General features: G+C 30.1%; 1 protein-coding gene and 1 long non-coding RNA gene across 4 annotated transcripts; one reads left to right on the forward strand and one right to left on the reverse strand.

Moving 5' to 3' along the window:
- Positions 1-528: 528 nt before the first annotated feature.
- Positions 529-20,373, reverse strand: LOC113791033 (cell adhesion molecule Dscam1-like). 3 transcript variants are annotated; one of them, XM_075821673.1, is made up of 6 exons: positions 19,570-20,373; positions 4,739-5,098; positions 4,270-4,569; positions 1,910-4,153; positions 1,377-1,802; positions 529-1,305 (listed from the first exon to the last, which is right to left on the reverse strand). In XM_075821673.1, the coding sequence occupies exons 1-6, from the start codon at positions 19,754-19,756 to the stop codon at positions 1,040-1,042; spliced, it is 3,783 nt and encodes a 1,260-aa protein (XP_075677788.1). In that variant the 5' UTR covers positions 19,757-20,373; the 3' UTR covers positions 529-1,039. The 3 variants fall into 3 exon arrangements, with proteins under 3 accessions (XP_075677788.1, XP_075677787.1, XP_027196551.1); XM_075821672.1 differs by having other exon boundaries at positions 1,377-1,805; positions 19,570-20,371; XM_027340750.2 differs by lacking the exon at positions 19,570-20,373 and adding an exon at positions 6,554-6,966 and having other exon boundaries at positions 1,377-1,805.
- On the forward strand, positions 11,597-13,090 carry LOC142645457 (uncharacterized). The gene is made up of 3 exons (XR_012846591.1): positions 11,597-12,091; positions 12,263-12,630; positions 12,767-13,090. It is a non-coding gene; the product is annotated as an uncharacterized LOC142645457 (long non-coding RNA).
- Positions 20,374-20,854: the final 481 nt, after the last annotated feature.

The following is a 20,854-nucleotide window of genomic DNA, read 5'->3' on the forward strand; positions in this document are numbered from 1 at the left end:
ATAATGATGAATGGTGAAAGAATATTACAAGAAAGAAAATTTTTTTCGGGTTTCTTCTTTTGCATGTAAATCGTCGTCGTCGTAAATAATAATAAAATATTGGTCAAATAAGGCACGAATGAAGATAAAAAAATTGAATTGTTGAAGTAAAAAAAAATTTGAGATCTTTTTTATCCATATTGTTCCGTTATTATTTCTTCTTCTTCTGATCATTATCATTATCATTATCATCATCATTATGACAATGTTCTCTGAATGAAACATTGTACAATAATAACAACAACAACAACAAGATAATGATACACGACAAATATGATAAAATTTCAATTGATAATTTGTCACTTATTCATTCAAATTATTTTTTTGGTAAATTTGAATGAATGAATAAAGATTGCGATGTCACTGATTGTTATCGTCGTCGTCGAATGGTCGTCGTGAATTGTTTGAGATAAACAACAACAACAACAAAAAAAATCTGATAAATAATAATTCTGTACAGCAAAAAAAAATATGGTTTTTTTTTGGTCATTTTCGATGATAATTTCGAATGGAAGTAGATGATGATTTGGTAGTGGTAGTGGTGAATGATGGTGGTGGTCAATGTATAATGATGATGATGATGATGATGGCCGTTGAAGAAGAAAAAAAAATTATTTACAAATGTAAAAAAAAATGTAATTGAAATAAAATTGACAACCAACAAAAAAAGAATGGGGTGATCATATCAACAAACAAAAAAAAGAAGAAAAAGAAGAAAAAAGTAACATTCGAATTGGTGTGTGGTCATCATCAAATGATTTGAAATCAACAACAGCATTCGGTCAACTGGAGGTTACATGACTTAAATGACCGATTTGATAATCGTTTTTGTGTTGTTGTTGTTGTTGTTGAAAAAAATGAAGATTTTATGGTCATTTTGTTATCTTGAGCAATAATGATGATGATGTCTTGTTTTGTCATTCGAATTTGTGTTAGTATGTCTGATAAGCGGCGAAAAAATTTTTTTTTTTTGGGGGGGAGAGAGGAATTTTGGTATATTTTAAACAATAATTTCATTCATGACTCGAGACCTTTGTGATGAATAATCCATTTCATCATCATAGGATAAATGACCACCATTAACACCAACACCACCACCACTATCTGTACCATTAACACCAGAATTTAGATGATTATTATTATGGCCAACATTAAGAATATTATCATGTGCGGACATTGTATCCATTATCATTGAACCACCACCATATGGTGTTTGTCCAATATTTGCTTGTTGTATATTCATTTCATCATAATAAGTTGGTATATCTATTTTAAGAAAATTGATAATTTCATTAGAAAAAAATTTCAAATGTCTAATGAAAAATGAAGACACTTACTCATTTTATTATGACCAATTCTACCATCAATATCATCCATTTGTTGATAACCACCAGGTGATTGATAATATGATGAATATGAATTAATATATGCAGTTGCTGGATCAATTAATTGATGATGATGATGATGATTATTCATCATATTATTATTATTATAATTATTCATCATATCTGAATCGGTAACTGTTTCATGTAACATATTTGATTTCATTGAATTCCAAAATTCTGTTTGTCCAGTTTCATTACTACCATTTGGACTTGGATCACTATTCGGTCCATCACCTGTAAGATAATAATTTTGTGATTGTTGATGTTGATGTTGATGTTGATGATGATTAAGATGTGGATGATGATTATTATATGATGAACCATATATTCCTGATGATAATTTGCTTAGATTTGCATTATCCATATCGGACATAAGACCTGCTGAATTTGACATTCGAATTTGTAGGAAAAGTTGGAGAAAACAACCGAAAATTAATAAAAATAGAAAAAAAATAACAAGTTTAAATATAAGAAACAAAACAAACCTTTATTATCATGTGAACTGAAAAAATTTTGTGCCATTTGTTTGGTTGATGGTCGTTCAGTTGATGTATCGGATTCGAAATCTTTTTTTTCGGATTTTTCTCGTTTCTTCCAACAACAACATAATATAATAAAAAAAGCAACGACCGCACATATTGTTGATATAATAATAACACCGAATAAATGATCAGTTGATGATGTTTTTGTTTCACGTGTAAACGATGAATCCATTTTAACCAAATGTTCATAACCACACCATGATTCATTACTTTGTAAACAAAGTATTACACGAATATCGGTTATTGGATCTGATGTTGATTTAAGATAAACATTTTCTAAATCCGACAATACTTGTACTTTGGTCAATGATGTCCATTGTTCTTTATTTTTACTTCTAACTTCAATTTTTGCAACCAATCGTAATCCAACATCATTCGGATCAACACGAAATACTAATATATTACGTTCACGATCATATGAAGAATCATAAGCACTTGGCATATCTTTCAAATTGACTTTAGTAACTACTTTTAATGGATCCGAATATTGGCTATAACCACGTGGATTAACAGCCAATACACGAAATTGATATTCATGACGTGATTCAAGTGATGTAATTTTACATGGATTCAATGATCTACATGATTCATTTCTACTTCGTTCACCATCATTATAATTAACAACAAATTCTGTGTTTGCAAATCCACCATTAAAACCTTCTAACCATCTTAGTGTAATAGAATCGGCTACAACTTCTAAAATTTCCAATTGAACCGGTGTTTCGGGTGCTGATTTTTTAACCAATTTAATAATTGTACGTTCATCATCATCACCAACCGAATTATAAGCTCGACATGTATAATCACCATAATCAGATTCTTTTGTATTACGAATCGATAATGATCCAATATGAATATCATCCGGTAATTCTGTACTATTTGTTTGATAACGTTCATTAAAATAATTATCCAACATTTTTCCACTAAAAAACCATTCAAATTTTGGTGCAGGATAAGCAGACATTTTACATTGAAGTACAGCCATTTCACCAACATCAAATGCAACACGATTATATGTATGACGTAATACAGGTGTATGTTCAACACGTAATACTGTTTCAGATTTAACTGGTTCACCAATACCATTGTTAAAATGACAAGCATAAATACCACGATCATTAGCTGTTAATGTATTAGCTCCTTTTCTGGCCATTGCTTCAAAATGTAATGTTGTCTGTACAGTTTTTACATCAGCATCTTCATTTTGTTCTTTATTTTCAATACGAAATTCACTATGATCCGGATTAAGTTCAACATCATTATGTGTCCATATAACATTTGGTCGAGGTTTACCACGACCAATACAGGTTAATTTAAAATTTGTAGCACCTTCTTTTACAATAAATTGTGGTTTCATTGAAATTGTCATCTGTGCCGGTTCATTCACCGATAAATAGACTGAACCGATAATACCTTTACCAATTGAATTGAATGGCTGACAAAAATATCGACCTTCATGGCTTACATGTACAGCAATAAATGTATAATTTGGACGACTACCAAGTTCTTGTTGTTCTTGGCCTTCTTTCCACCAACGATATTCAGGAATTGGATAACCGGGTGGACTAGCACCACAACTTAATGTAAAAGATTTACCAGCCACAGCAACCGGATTGGTTGGATAGATTTCAGCTTTTCCTGGTTTATGTTTGATTTGAATACGAACAGTTGCATTGTTAGTCTTTTCAATACCGGTTGTAGAGCCTGATGGTTTAATAGTAGTTGTAGCCGAACAAATATAATTACCGGCATCATTCGGTGTAATTGAATTTAATGATAAAATGGCACCATTTTTCTTATAGAAAGGATCATTCTCTTTATACCATACTATTGAATGTGGTTTAGGATTTGAAATGACATTACATTTAATATTAACATTTTCACCAGTTGTTGCTTCTTTGAATGATATTAAACTAATCTGTGGACCATGTAATACAACTAATTCTAATGATTTATTTGATGGTTGTCCACCGATTCCATTATCAGCAATACAATCATAAATTCCTGAATCTTCAGGTTTAACACGAAGTATTGTATGATTGTTTGTATTGGCCAATACCATACCATTTTTCATCCAACGTATTGATCGAACAGGAGGATTTGCTTCCACCTGGCAACTCATTTCAGCATTACCATCATTAGGTACATTTAGCGGATTATATGGACCAACAGTAATACGTGGTTTATCTGTACAATGTTTTGATGTTGATAAAAAAGAAAAAAGAAAACATTTGTTTTTGTTTGTTAGTTTGTTTTTCTCTGACTATTTGTAAACAAGAATTAAAAAAATTGTCGACACTTACAATGAACAGTGAGTGATACGAATGATTCTAATTTACGTTCCTGTGGTGTAGCACGATTCCAGACGGTACATTTATAAATAGCACGATCATGATCTAACGATGGATCAATAATCAATGTATTTATTGTTGGTCTATTACGTGTACCACCATAATACATTTGTCCATCAAGTAGTTTACCATCACGAAACCATTGGATCAATGGATCGGGTGAACCACCTTCACTTGAACAATTTAAACGAAATTTTTCACCTTCACGCGCAATCGGATTGTTTGGTGTGATGATCGGTGGTCCAGGCGGAACTATTAATTTTTGTTGTTGTTGTTTGTTGTGTGTGATTCAATTATCGACAATAAATGATGATGATGATGATGATGATAAGAAAAAGATAGGGAGAAAATAGAAGATAGATAATATATTTAGTTTAGTAGGTGAAAATCGATGGGAATGAATGAAAAATGAAATTCTTACTTAAAATCGTGACCATATAGCTACGGCTTTTAACTTCAGCACCATTACCAGCTTCTTTTATTTTACATTCAAATTGTCCATTATCACGATCATATTGTGCTTTTTTGATTATTAAATCATATATACCTTCATCGGTATTATATTCAATTAGATAATCAATTTCTAATGGATTTTCATTAATAGCAACTGGATCAGTTTTTAAATGATTTTTTCTATGCCAATAGAATATTAATTTATTTGAATTTAAATCTAAAAGACGTGGATTATAACGACAATCTAATCGTATTGTTTCACCTTCCAATGCATCTTTTGTTATTATAGCTGTTGATGATGATGGATCATCGGATCGACATTCATTCACTATAGAAAGAAGAAGAGAAAAAAATAAAGAAATTATGTTAATTTTTTTGTTTGCATCTTAATAACAAAATAACAAAATAAACAAAATCGCTAATCTGAATGAGAAAATCAAGGAATGGTTAATTATCATCATTAATTTCATAATTTTCTTTTCTTTGCTGTATAAAAAATTTCAAAGGTAAACATTGGAATGAGCAATTATTATTTGTTTTGTTTCCCATCAAACAACAATAACAACAACAACAACAGGTTGATCAAACGATCTATTGATTAAATTTGAATGATAAACATGTTTCAATCCGATCGAGAAAAAAAAACGGACAAATTACCCGGTCCGATAAAATTATCGAAAAAACAAATCGAAAATTATGCAAGGGTCAATGTTCAAAAAAAAAATTTCTATTTATATTCAATATGGTCGTTGATGGTTAAAATAGTTGATCAGAAAAATATATTTTATGCAAACATTCGAAAATCCGGTCAACAACAAAACTTGGTGAATTTTTTTTTCACATTTCACAAACCAAAATCGGATTTTATTTAGTTTTTTTTCCTGTGTTTTATTGATTTTTCATTCATTGACGATTACCTTGAGGCGATTATTATTTAAAAAACATCCCATATAGTTTTATAGTGTGAAAAGTGAATATATTCGTAGTGAAGATTTACAGTTTACATTGAAAGTTTGACAAGTTTTTTTTTCTTCAAAAATACTAAATGAAAAACAAAACTTTCAACCAATTCTCAACAAGTGTATAATTTGTCTGTATGTGTGTGTGTGTCGGTCAAACAACTATCGATCAATCAATCTCGGATCTATTTGTCCGGGACAAACAAAAACAAACAAAAAAACAAACATGGAAAAAAAAGAAAAACTAATAATAATTTGTTCGGTTCATCATTTTGACAGTTTTTGTTTTTCTCGTCGAATTTGTTTTTTTAAATTTAAAAAACTTCTAATCATCAAATGTTTGTTCATGTTTTCGCTATTCTCCGTTGACTGAATTGGACACAGGAATCATCCATTCAATGATGAACGAATGGAAAAATCCATTCTCATCATTCAACATCATCAAGATAAAAAACAAGAGAAAGATACAGACAGACAGAATGAAGAAGAAAAACAAAAACAAATCAAAGTTCAGAAAGATAAATACGGCTGTCAGTCAAAAAAAAAATTATTTTTATTATTTAAAAAGTTGATTAGTTTGTTTGAAAATAAAAACAAACAAGAATCTTGCTCATCATCATCATCATTTGAAAAACAAAAACAAAAATCAAAAAATCAACAAATGAATCAGAAAAGGTAAAAGGTGGTGCGAATTTGATGTGCTGAGGATGCTTCAGAAAATAGCCTACAAGCCAGCAATAACGAAAAAAAAGGTCAAATATGCCAAGGTCTTTTTTTTCTCTTGCAAACAAACAAACAAAACAAAAATCAACAAGGTTGGGTACCTTTTTTTCCATCATCATTTTGGTGCACCATGATCATTTATGAGGCTCAGGCAGAAAAAAACCACCCGCCATTTGATGATGGTGTGTTTAGAAGATCTTTTTATGAAGCCAAAACATATGCTCAATGTATGTACGTGAATTAGGCAAGAAAAAAGAAGAAAAAAAAAAACAGGTGAGGCCAACAGTCTTATATACAGGGCGATTTTTGATGAACATTGATGATGATGATGATGAAGATCGACCCCGTGGGCAAACTTTATCTATAGGTATGGCAGCTGCTGCTGCCATTAATTTGGTCTTCATATGATGATGATGATATGACAAGGGGGTGTTGGCAGTGGTGGTGATGGTGGATTGTATTTTTTTTTTTTATTTTCAAAAATGAAAAAAAAAATCAAAACTTTGGGTTCACCAGAAGAAGAAAATAACAACAAAGTTAAAGAAATGATTTTTGACAAGCTCGCGAACCCAAATCGAGAGAGTGAATCGATAAAGAAAGAAAGAAAGAAAGAAAAAAAAGAAGTTGGAAAACCTTCTTCATCACCTTGTTTGCAGGGCTTTTTTCAAGCAAAAACGAAATTCCATTTCAAATCGAATCGAATCGAATCAACAAGCCAAACGATAATGATGATGACAAGCGAAGAAAATTTTCTTCTATGTTGCAATCAAATCAGCCAAATTTAAACAAGAGCGAAGAAAATCAGATCATTTCAAAAAAATGATTTCACATAATAAGCAAAAACTATGAAAAAAGATTTCATAACCAAAAAAGAAAAGAAAAATGCCAAAATCAATAACATTGAATCTTTTTTGGAAAGGGATTTGAATATCTAAAATTAGCCAAAAAAAAATGAGGAAAATGTTGTCAACCCAATTCGGTTAGATTCGGATTTTGTTTCTTTTTTTTTCAATAATGAATTGATTGATTGAATGAATGGAAAGGATTAATCGATTTTTTTTTTGGCTCCAAAGTAAGTGACCGACTGACCAAAATCACCCTTTTTATTGATTTGATTATCATCATTATAATCAGCTTTTTTTTCGTTCGTTTGTTTTGTTCGAAAGGTAGGAAAAGAAATTCATTTCAATGATGATGATGATAATAATTAAGTTAATCATCATCATCAACATCAACATCTATTGATTCGATTTGAGTCGTCGTCGTCATTATTGACTTCCAATTTAGTTGATGTTTTTTTTTTTGTTTTTTTGGTGATCATCGAGTTTTTTCATTATTCTCACATTCAATCGGTTTTTTTTCATCAATAATGATGATTCTAAATATAGTTACCCATTTCAATGAAAAAAAAGGCGACACATCATTGATGAGTTGATCATCAATGATGGCCAATGGCTATAGGTTTATATTTAACCACAACATCGAGGATTTTCGTTGTGAAATGAATGAAAGATGCACTTGAAGACCAACCAAGTGTTATAACCAATTTCTTCAATCCAATTCGAGGTAAATTTTTTTCAAATTCAAATCTTTTATTCATCATTTTTTTTTCTGTAAAATTCTTTTTGACAGATTTTCCAAAAAAATTGGATGACCATCATCTCATTTCTCATTGAAATCAACCAAAGATCAAAGATTAAATTTCATCACACACACACACAAAAAAAAACTTATCCCCAATGTTGATGATGATAAACTTGTAAATATTGTAATAATTTTCATGGCCAGTGGTCAGGAAAAAAACCTGCCATTTTAAATCAACATTTTTAGTTTTTTTCCTCACCAATCATCATCATCATCATTATCAATGTACCTCTCTCATGCATGTAATGTATATTTATTTTTTCCACGGCGAAAGAAAAAATTCATTTTTTTCGAAAATACTATGAATGTTATCTGATCATATAGCACCAACAACAACAACAAAAAATCAGTACAGCCATAATGATAAACATCTTAAGTCATTTAAATTATCAATCATCATTATCATTTGAAAAAGAAAAAGAAAACCACATCCTGGACACATTATCATGTGATCGTCATCATTGAACAATCAAAATGACCACTGGATGAAAAAATTTTTTTCAAAATCAAGTAAAAAAGAATCAAAATTCTTCATGGTCAATCTAGCCGACCACGAACAACAACAACAACAACAATAATAACCCGTCCTTTAAATTTGATTCTGCACATCCTGTGCCTTTAAGCATCATCATCATTATCATTACCACAGAAAACCTCACCCCTTAATTGATGAAATTAGAATGGAAAAAAAACACCTACCATCATCAATTTGAAAATAAGCCAAGCCATTGAATAATTATCATTATCATCATTGAATCATTCAAAATGACTACATAGATGATTTTAGCTAATTTTTTTTAATATTATCCTTTCTCTCACTCGCCATCTTTTCATCATTCTTTCAACAACAACAACAACAACAAAAATGAATTAAGCATTTGAATTGAATTTTGACCTGTGTGTATTTGTGTGTTGCGGTGTGGTGTGCAATGATGGAAACACACCTTAGAATTAAGAAAAGAAACGAAAAATCATCTTGATGATGATTACCACTAAATGTATCAAGGATATTTTCAAATGTTTAAAGCAAAAAAAATAAAGTATGGATATGGATTTCGAAAGAAAACGTTGTTTGGAAAAAATAAAACTTCAAATCTAAAGGAGGTGCGGCAAACGATTTTAATGGCCGGTTATTTTCAACAACAACAACAAAATAAGAATGTTGAAAATAAAAAACACAATGATTATGATTAGTGAAGGTGTACGACGGTGATTACGAAAAAAAAAGGAAAGAAAGAAAGATGATAATGATAATGATAATCATCATTATCATCACCATCATCATAATTATCATTATCAACGGAATTTTTTCTTTTTCAGTCAGTTTTTCTTTTACTGGGCTGACCAATTGATATTTGTGGCCAATGGCAATTGGTTGAAAATTTTTTTCTAAACTGAAATTTTCAAAAATAAAAATTTCTGGAAGAAATTTTTTGTCAAAAATCGATAATCAAATGACAAGATTTTTGTTGTTTGGTCGTTTTCCTCGTTCAAATTGGAGAAAACGAAAGAAAGAAAAACAACAAAACAAAATCAAGGTGTGCCTGAAACACAACTGAATATTTCTTTCTTCAAATTAATTCTATCAATGTAATTCGAATAACATCCAATTGATTTTTCCAAAAGATGAAAATGAGAGAAAGAGAAAGAGAATAACACAATCCATCTATAATACAAATGAAATGTATGTTTCATTTCATTTCATTCTTACTTATCTTTCATCTTTTTCTGTTGTTGTTGTTGTTGTTATTTTTTTATATAATAAGGATCAGGTTTTCTTCGATTTTTTTTGTATTGCAACCATGCACTGTTTATTGAATGATAAGCATCTTTTTTTGAATGTAAATGATTCATTCATTTCATTCAACGGAGAAAGATCATTGATGATAATGACCATGATTTTGAATAAAACCCGAATTTTTCATTTTCTCTGATTTGATTCATGTTTTTTTCTTTTTGGTTCGATAGAAGAAAAAATCAATCGATTCAATATCGATTTTTCATTTTCTCTTTCGATTCAAATTTCAATTTTTTTCAAATTCAAAGGAGTCATTCATACATTCCATTCTGATTTGATACACACACATATCCCATATCTAAGGAAGCAAATCTTTTGAAAGATTGAAATGAAAAAAACTTTCATTGCTCGCACCCTTAAGAATCAAACTATAGCGCCATATTTGAATTTTGCTGATTTCAATCTTGATGATATCGTCGTCGTTGTCGTCTATGGTCAAACATATACAACAGCAATTGCTCAAAAACTCAAGCTGAGTTCGTGGACGATGCCTTCGGTGAATGGTGGCTTCGAAAAACAAAATTCGAACCCCACCAACCAAAAAAAAACCACCATTAATATCATCATCAACGACGATTTTTGCCATTTACAATGTGCAATGAGTTTGACCAAAGATTGAACGTTGAATTTAAAAAAAAAAAACTTTTTCTCTCTTCTTTTCCTTGTTGACTGAATAACAAGAAATTGAATGGAAAAAAAAGCCATGAATGCCAGCAACTTTGCCAGGCTATAGGTAAATTCAAAGCAGGTAAGCAAAACAACTTACAATGAACATACAATGTTAGAATGGGCAATAAATTCATACAGGTAGATTTTTTTGGCTTTTACCATGACGACGGGTAAGTCTAAGTATAAGTTTCTCTCTCTCTCTCTCTTTCCCGCTCTCGAGATCTTTAGCCTTACTTACAAGCACATGGCTAGAAAGATCAGATCGAAAATTGCATGGAGGGTTTCGAATGTTTTTTTTTCTGTTCGGGTCGAGTCATTCGAATCGATCGAGAGCGGAGGGAGGAAAGATGATGATGATGATGGTTGTTGTTGTTGACGATGATTATGATGATGGTGGTGGGTAGCTAGTCACTTTTTTCTACCTGTTTACCTGTGTTTATTGAATGCTTTTGCTTTGAGTGTTGCTGTATTTTTTTTACCTTCTTATTTCGAGAGAAAAAAAAACTAAGGTAAGGTTAGATTTATTTTATATCTAATATTACAGGTATGAATTTTTTTTTCTTTTTCTCGCTCGAATTATATAGCCCAACGATAACAACCAACAACAGCAACAGGAAAGAAAAAAAGGAAAATTATAAGCTCAATGAGCCAAAAAAGCACAAAATTATATAAAGAATTTCAAAGGAAAAGGAAAATGTTTTTAAGGAAAAAAAAGGTCATGTCATTTATGTACAGGACAATAGGTTTCGAATGTTCGAATTTCGAGAGATTCATTCGATTCGAATTTTTTTTCTATTGATTCGATCGATTTTCAATCATTCATATTAGATAAAGGTCATCATCATCGTTACGATTTTTTCTTTTTTTTTTTCACAAATGAAAAAAATTCAATGGATTAAGATTATTGTAACAAGCAAACAAACATTGTAACAAAATGCAAGAAAAAAAACAGGTAAACATTTTTCTTTTCTTTTCTTTTTTTGTTATTGATAAACAAGATGAAAGAGTTTGATAAATGGTCGCTAAAAGAAAAGAAAAAAGTTTTCATTCAATTCAAAGTGCATGGTGGTGGTAATATATCAAAAAGGCAATGGATGATAAATAATAAAAGTTTGATTCGATTTCGTTTTTCAAGTCATCATCATCATCATTATCGTTGAATGATGGATTTCGTTGTTTGTTTGTTCACAATTGAACATTTTGTATACGAAATACGATTAAAAAATGGTAAAGATTTGGGCTGATCCAATTGGAACAACAGAAACAACAAACAAAAAAGGCCATGATGTCAAACGATTATTATGATGAGTGAGTGAGTGAGTGGCTATATCCACATTATCGACATCATGTGTGTGTGTGTGTGTGTGTTGTGATTATATAAATATGGATTAGCATGTATTCATGATATATTCATATTTGAAAATTTATGAATTGATTTGTGAGATCGATTGATCACAATATTGGCCTGTTTTTTTCATTTATTCAAGAAAATGAATGAATGATGCTTGACAATCAAAAAAAGCAAAAAGTGAGTAAATGAGTTTCTATTGACTGAACCTTGATCCACATCCGCATCAATATTTTTTTTTGAAAATCATTAAACATCATTTACATATTAAAATTATTCATTGGCCATTCATAACTAACGAAAATCATCGATTGAAATACAATAAATCTTTCAAAATTTCTTTCCTTCAAGTTTTTGACAAACTTGTGAAAATGAACAAAATGATTGACGACCAAAAAGACGACGACTGCGAATACGAAAACGACTTACAGGGTGATAGATGATGATGATGGCAGCAAGACTAATATTCCTGGAATAAATATTTACTCCACCTTTTAAATAGAAAAAAAAAGTTTCACAAGAAAATCATATTATTGATGTGGGTGTGTTTTGTTTTGAATTTGGATCAAAAATTTAAAAATCCTCATCGATCATTCCAAGAAAGTTACCCCACTTGAAATTTGAACAAATTCAAGTATGAATCATCATCATCAGGATCTGATATAAGCAGAAAAAAAACCTGCTTATGGCTAAGATGTTATGGTACGAATGAAAGAAAAGTAAGTAAGAATCATCAAAGAAGAAGAAATCTTTGTAACCAAAAACTTTTTTTTCTGTTGATAATAATGTTGAAAACTTGAAATTTTGTTTTATTTTCTGGCCTGGACATTGGACACTGGACACTGGACACTGAAGACATCAGACAACATTAAATGTCACATACACAGAAAAAGAAAGATTGATGGCAAAGATAACCACCATAAGATTGTCACCAGCATAAAGCCATCATCATCAAAGTAATCATCAAAGATTTTCAAGTTTTTTTATGTTTCATTAATTTATTTTTGTCACATGATGATGAACGCGAATGGTGAATGGTCAAGGTTTGACAATTTTTTGTTTTTGTTTCATTTCATTTCAAATGAGGATAATTCCATAACATAATTCATATGTGGACTATATGTGTGTGTGTATGCTTGGTGTGATTTTCATCTTTTTTCTTTCAGCGATGATGATAATGTCAACGATGGCAATTTTCATATGATAATTTTCTACTTCAACATAAAACAGGTTCTTTACGTGAAGAAACAAAACAAAAACAGCAGAAAAAAAATCTGAATTTGAATTATATAATAATAATAATAATAATGTAAATCTTCAAAGTTTGTTTCTATTTCAACATTTCCATATTTTTCTATTTCTACTTTTGATTGAAAATTTTCAAACATGATTTCAAAATTCAAAATTTTGTGATGATAAATTTGAAATTTTGAAAAATTGAAAAAATTGGATTAAATTTACTGTCTTTTTCTTTCTTTCTATTTTTCTTTCTGTTTCAAATAGAAAAAAAAGCATTGATGGATATCCAACGAAAGAAAATTCAGAGCAAAAAATCTGAAAATAACCAACGAAAAAATTCATCAAATTTTTTTTTCTGATGGCGTGAAATAGGAGGAGTAGTAGGTGGTTAATAGTCAAAATCTTCGATGATGATGATGATGATGATGCCGTAGGTATATATTTATGATATTCTCATCATCATCATCATCATAATTATCATTTTCAATAAAGAAAACCAAAAGATAAAATGAAGATGGACAACTGATCATCATCATCATCATCATTGGAATTGACATTGGCATCCTACACACACACACACACACACCAAAGTTATCAAGTTACCAAGTAGTTATCATTATCGTTTACGGAAAGAATCGTAAAGAATCTTAAGCGAATATGAAAAAAAAACAACAAACGTCGATAGACAATAATAATGATGACGATAAAAAAGAAAGAAATTCAGAAAAACGAAAAGCTAAATGACAAAATTGACCTTGGCCAAATAGAAAATTTTTCTGTTTTGTTTCCCCTGATTGAAAATTGGATATATAGAGAGAATGAAAGAAAAGTGTGACATGAACAATTTTTGTATGTTTTTCTTTTTCTTCTTTGGTGGATTTTCCATAATCATTTTTCTCTTTCTATCCATGGATTGATGTGATGCGAGAGAAAATTTTCAGAAACATTTTCAAAGGAAATTGTCAGTGAAAAAGGTCATTTCGGGGAAAAAATATCGATGAATTTTAAATCGATTGATGATGATCAACGGCAACAGCCATATTGGGTGTGTGTCTGCCTGTGTCTGTGTTTGTGTTTTGGTGTTTGCATGTCATAAATGATCATTTTATAAATCACCAAATATGATTACAATGGATTCGAAAACAAAACAGAAAACATAATGAGAAATTGAAAACAAAACAAAAAAAAATTTTCATTTCATTTCGGAAATGACAACAGCCAAAACAACAACAACAACAAAATGGATTTATCGATGGATTTTAATGATGACAAATGGCTATATCATTATGTTATTGATCATCATTGGTATCATTATTATTTGATATAAGATTGTCGTAAAATGTATACAAAAGAAAACAACAAAACAAAATTTTTTCATTTGAAATGATGATGAACAAAAAAATGAGAAAATGATCAATCTGCAAAAAAAAATAAGTTATCATCCTGATCATCATCATTTTGATAATAAGGAAATGTGATACTTTCATTCATTTCCATTCATACTTCATGTTTTCAAATCAAAAATCATCGAATTTAAATTTTGATTTTTTCCTATCTCCTTTCTCTTGCGACTGACAAAAGAAACACACACAGAGACAATAATGGATGATGATAATGGTCATCATCATTTTGGGATTGTGTGTTTTGTACGAGTTTCATCGATGTAACACAAATTTTTTTTCTTTAGATTTGTTTTCGTCGTCGTCATCATCATTATCATCCATTTGGATTGATAATGATGATTCAAAGTTTTTTGAATGAAAACAAAATTTTCAAAATATGTTACATATTCGATCATCGAAATCATCATCATTATGAATGAATGAAAATGAAAATGAAAATCTCACACAGGTATCACATAAGGTATTATTTATGGTATCATCATCCTCAGGATGATGATGATGATCAATGGATGAATCAATTGATGGAAAAAAGTTGGTCAAAAAAAAAATTTTCTGTTTGGTTGTGTTTTGAAGGAAAAAAAAGTGAATTTAGAAAGACGAGGAAAAGCTTGGAAAACACACTGGCGAAATGTTCGTGATTGTTCAATCAAGCGCAGCCGATAATTCTCTCTCTCACTTGATTGTCCCACTCTCTCGCTCCGGGAATGATATGTGAAGAAATCGAAGGGGAAAAAAACTGAACAGAAATTGATCGAATACGACCGGTCATCATCATCATCTTCATCGGTTTCGATGTGGATGAATGGTCATCGAGGATTTTTTTTCGTTCTCAAATAGAAAATTGTTATTATTATCGTGATGATGATGATCGAATCAATTCAAAAATGTGTTTGGTCAGTGTTGTTTGTTGGCCAAATGAATGAATCAAATGAATCAAATAAAGATGATGGCCAGGTACATTGTGAACATCCATACGATAGTAATTCGATAGCTTTATTTCAATCTTTTCTGTCTAAATTTAGTTTGTTCTGCGCCGGGCAATATTCGGTTATACGGTTGAATCATATCCGTTTTTTTTGAAACAAGACTTATCGATTGATTGATTGATTGATGAAATTTAATTGAAAATTAAAAAAAATCCATATATTAATCATGAACTTAACACTTTACACCACCACAGGGATTTTAATGCAAAAAAATTAATTAAAATTAAAATTATCAAAATGTTCAATCAATCAATCAGCTCCCATCATCGTTTTGCATCCCAAATATGGATTTAAATTTGAAAAAAAAGTTCATCATCCGAATCATCGTCATTGGAAAAATATGATGATAAATGTCATTATTAATGGATCATGAATGATCATCATCAACAACAAACGAAAATCATCAGCATTTCCATGTTTTGCTCTAGTTTTTGACCTTTTTTTTTTTACTGAATCTAGATTTGGTTCGTTTCGTTGCTTGTTCCTGTTGAAATAATTTTTTTATCCAAAAGTAGTATCATCATCATCGACTATTTCAACATCAACGACAAAGATTGATCGAATTGTGATGACATTTTAATTTTCATGTCACTGTTTTTTTTGTTGTTTTGTTTTTCGACTAAAAAAAATTTCGAGTTTCAAAAGTAATTCATGCTCATCACCTTTTATTTCAATCATTTCATTTCAAATGTATTTCGTAATTAACATCATCATCGTTTGTAGTTTTTTTTTGGTTTGTTTTTGTTTTTGTTGGCAATTTTTTTAGTGTAATTTCAAAGTTGAAAATTGAAGAAAAAAAAATTTACGATCATCATCATGGTGATGACATTCAAAATGGTCAAAGAAAAAAACTTGTTTCTTCTTCTGTTAAAATAGTAGGAAAATCTCTTCTTTTTTTGTTGGGAGGGGGGAAATTAGTTAGTCTAAAGTCAAATTAGTCAAATCTTGAAATTCATAAACACAAACAAAGATAAAGATAATTGTTTCACACTAAAAAAAAATATAATCACCCTATATTTATATAGAGTGTTTTTTGAAAAAAAAACATTTTTCACATATTTTTTCATTGTGTCATCCTTTTGGATGATGTGTGAAATTGTTTGGGCCAGCAAGATTAAGATAGTGAGAAGGGGTTAAAATTATGTGATAACCAAGTGCATCATCATTCTTTTTTTTTTTGTTTTAAACTCTATATAAAACTAATTTAAAAGGAGTCAGAAACAAAAATAAAACATTATTATCATCCTCAGCATCAGAATCGTTTTTCTCATCTCGTTGACCATTTAAAGCAATCATCATAGTCGTTGAAGAAAAAGAAAAGATCATTTGGTTTTTTCACACTCACACACACACACACCACCTCTTCATTCATTCATTCAATGTAATTCTTCCTACTTTGGATTTTTATGGTTACCCCAGACCAAAAAAAAAAATCACATGGAAAAAATTATTACATTTCTTGGGTAAACAATATCACCACCGAAAAAATCGAAAAATTTTAGCCACAAAAAAAATCGTTTTTGAGGTTAAGATGAAAATAAATTTGCAAAATTCAAAATGACAAAAACAAACAGCCAAACCACAAATCGAAAAATTTTGCCACGTTAGAGAAACTGGTTATACTTCAATTTCGTAAGAATTTTTTCTTCTTCTTCACACACTGAAGATTACTGGATTTAGTCGATTTTTCATTTATTTTTATTGGGAGATTTTTTTCATTTGACAAATCTATTCTCAAAAAATCTGACAATCGAATATATATCAATCGAATGAATGAAGAAATTAAATGCCGAAACAAACAAGAAATGAATCGAAAATGAAAACATCATCTATTCTGCTTCGTTTTGATAGATTTACAGGTGGGGATTTTGGATTCAGAAAATCGAATCAAATCAAGGTAAACGAAAAAAAAAACATTATTTATCTGGAGCAAAAATTCCTTAATGATCAAATGGCCGCCAACTGTGTGTGTGTTTGTCCCCGCTAAAGATTTGTGGTCATCTTTCTTTTGATGATTTTCATTTTTCACCTAAAATTCAATCCGAATGACCATAAGCCTGTCTTAGGATTACAACACACAGACCATAACATCCTCATCAAGAAAAGAAATTATTATTAGCTTACCGAACAACAGCAACATTTTGCATGTTGCTTTGTTTCAACAATAAAAAAATTGCAAACAAAACTTGGAACAAAAGCCAAAAAAAAAAAGAAACAACAGAAGAAACTGCCAGCAGAAAACTACATTGACAAGTTAATATATCCAGTCCGTGAAAATGGCCATTTCCATTTAGCTATGTGTGGAATGTGTTTTGTTTCAAGGAATTTCATTTTTTTTCCTATTCAATTCAGGGATTTATCTTTCTTTTTGGATTATTATTCCAAAACAAAATGGACACAGAAAGAGAGAGCTTATTTAGTAGAACAAATTATGATTTTTATTACACAAATGATGATGATGATTGGGGAAATTTTTCTTTTCTTGTTTTGTTTTCTTGTTTTGTTTTGTTCAAATTTACTTTGGTTTAGTTTTGTTTTTCGTTTGTTGGAAAATTAAAAATTCAACACAACAAACACAAAAATGTTTCATTGTACGATTTTTTTCCTTTTTGTTTTTCTGTTTTTCAAAGTTGTTGTTTATGATGATGAAAAGAAAGAATGAAAGAAAATTATAAACGGATCAAACAAACAACAAAAAAAACAAGATGATGATGATGATAAAATGGTGTGTTTTGTTCTGTCTGTCTGTCGAGATGTTTAAACTGACCATAGATTTCAATTCGGAGAAAATAATTTACATTTTGTTAAGAAAAACGCCAAAGACTTGAATGAATGATGCGACAAATGTTACATACAAACGACGACTAGAATGTGAACGTTCAGTTACATAATCATCGCAGAGAAAAAATGTTTAAATTCATTTTTTTAAACTCTTTTTTTTCTGGTTGTTTTTGGATCGTTGATTATACAGTAATCGAATACATTCATTGAAAAAATGTTACGTTATCTATGTACGGAATCGATTCGAATGTTTTTTTTCGGAATTTCCGTTCGATTTTTGGTTTTGTTTTGCAATTTGTTTTCTTTGAGTTTCGTTTTTGGTGACAAATTTCTATTGTCAAAATGAATGATTGATTGATCGATCGATCGATCAATACTATCAATTATTATTGTGAATCGATTATGTTTGCAATTCTCATGTTTGAAGACCAAAAAAAGAAAAAAAATCAATTTTTGACCCAAAAAAACGTACATTTCTTTATCGATTATTCGTTGTTTATGGTCGGACGATCATCGAACAGAAAAGATTCAGGCGAAAAGAAACCTGCAATTATGAAACGACCAAAACAAAAAACCGCCGCCATTCACAATGATCATCATCATCACTAGAGGATTACATTTCAGAAAAAAAATGGTCGTCGATTTTTTTCTGTTTTTGTTTTATTGTAAAAATCTTTTGAATAACATGACCACGACGATCATCATCATCATCATCATCATGATAATCGTAGCCAAAAATGATCATGTCATCCCCTAAAGTCAAAATTTGGTTTTTCTTTTTCTTTTTCAACCGAACAGAAAACGATACAAGTTTCGAATGATTTACTCTTATTCGGCCATAACATTACAGATATTTTTTGGATTTCGTTTTGTTACTTTGCCTGAAAATTATTGTTGTTGTTGTTGTTGTTGTACGGTTGGAGAATGATTTTTTTTGGTCACATTCATCACCAAAATAAGACGACGACCACAAAGTCAACGAACCAAAACAACAACAACAACAACAAAACCAAAGAGACACCAAACAGTAATGAAAATCTTATTCATCAGATTTGGTTTACGCTTCGATTCTTCGCATTATCATCAAACAACCTCCCATAAATCAAAAAATTTTTTTTTCCGATCAAACCGATATCATTGATCAAACGATTTCATCTTTGAAAATTTAAATTGATTTTTTTTTTCTTTTCAAAATTTTCCAAATCAAACCAAGAAAAAAAAGGATTACATTGAAAATTGAATTACTAACCTAAAATCAACAACAATATTGATATAGTCGTTATTGTTTTCATCATTATCGATTTATTTGATGATAATTTTGTTGGTGTCGTCGTTGATGATGATGATTTTAGTTTGGTAAAAAATTGCTGACCGAATGACAAGAAATTCGGCATGGTCGTCGTTGTCGTTGTTGAATTATTTGATTTTAAAATCATTTGGAATGTATAATTGAATGGAGAAACGAAGAAAACGCCAGAAGAATTGTGGAAAAACACTTGGAAAAACAAAATTCATATAAAGGCCATAAATGAAAAAAACAAAGTTCGAGGCTCAAAACACCTCTTTCAAATTTCTGATTTTTCTGATTGCTTTGGTTTGATTCACTGATCCAGCATATCAATTCGTAAAATGCTTATGATGATGATTGGAATTTTTGCTGTTGTCATTGACATTTGAATGAAAGATAGAAAATCAATTTGTTGTCATTGTTGATGATCGAATGATTTGAATAATTTGATTGATTGAATGAATGTATTGAATAGAATAAATGACAATTTAATGAGATAATTTATCTGTCAATAAAAGATAAACACAGCAGATCAAGTGCAATAACCATTATGTCAAACCCAAATTAGACAAACAAAACAAAACAAACAAAACAAAATCAAAACAAACAGACAAAACGATGAAATGAACAAACAACAAGCAAAAAACAAACACAAAAAACAAACAAACAAATTTGGATTGAATTTGATCCAAAAAAAGAACAGATAAAATGAACGAATGAAGAAAATCACAAATTCTATTTTCACAATAGAATTCGAGAATCAAATCAAAAAAAAAAAAAAACAAAGCGACCAACAACGGTCGTATTCAACAGGTAGATTTGATTAATATACAAGCTTACACGTGCAGGTAAAAAAAAGCAATTTTCTTCTTTTTTCTGAGAAAAAAATTTGCAAAAAAAATATTTTTTTTTTTGCTGAATGGATCTATGTTGCAAACGATATGATCCACAATCACGAACTAACTGACTGAATGACTGAAAACTTCTTGTTTGTCGAGTGCGAGAGAGGAGAGAGAGAGAGAGAGAGAGACTTAAAACTTGATAGACTTTAACATGGTTTTGTTGATGATAATGGCAACAACAACAACAATGGTAAAAAAGCTTTCCATACAGAAGATACTTCTCCTTCTTCTTCTTCGTTTGCCTGTTCTCTTACCGGTTTTTATCGTTGCTGTTGATATAAACTCCTGTCTTTAAGTTTTACCACCACCACCACCACCACTCAACAACCATGATCCAACCGAAA

This window comes from Dermatophagoides pteronyssinus, unplaced genomic scaffold, assembly GCF_027571235.1.
Source record: "Dermatophagoides pteronyssinus isolate colony J.1.1.1.1 unplaced genomic scaffold, Derpt_VIB-CSIC_2022.12 sq0012, whole genome shotgun sequence".
Classification (NCBI taxonomy): domain Eukaryota; kingdom Metazoa; phylum Arthropoda; class Arachnida; order Sarcoptiformes; family Pyroglyphidae; genus Dermatophagoides; species Dermatophagoides pteronyssinus.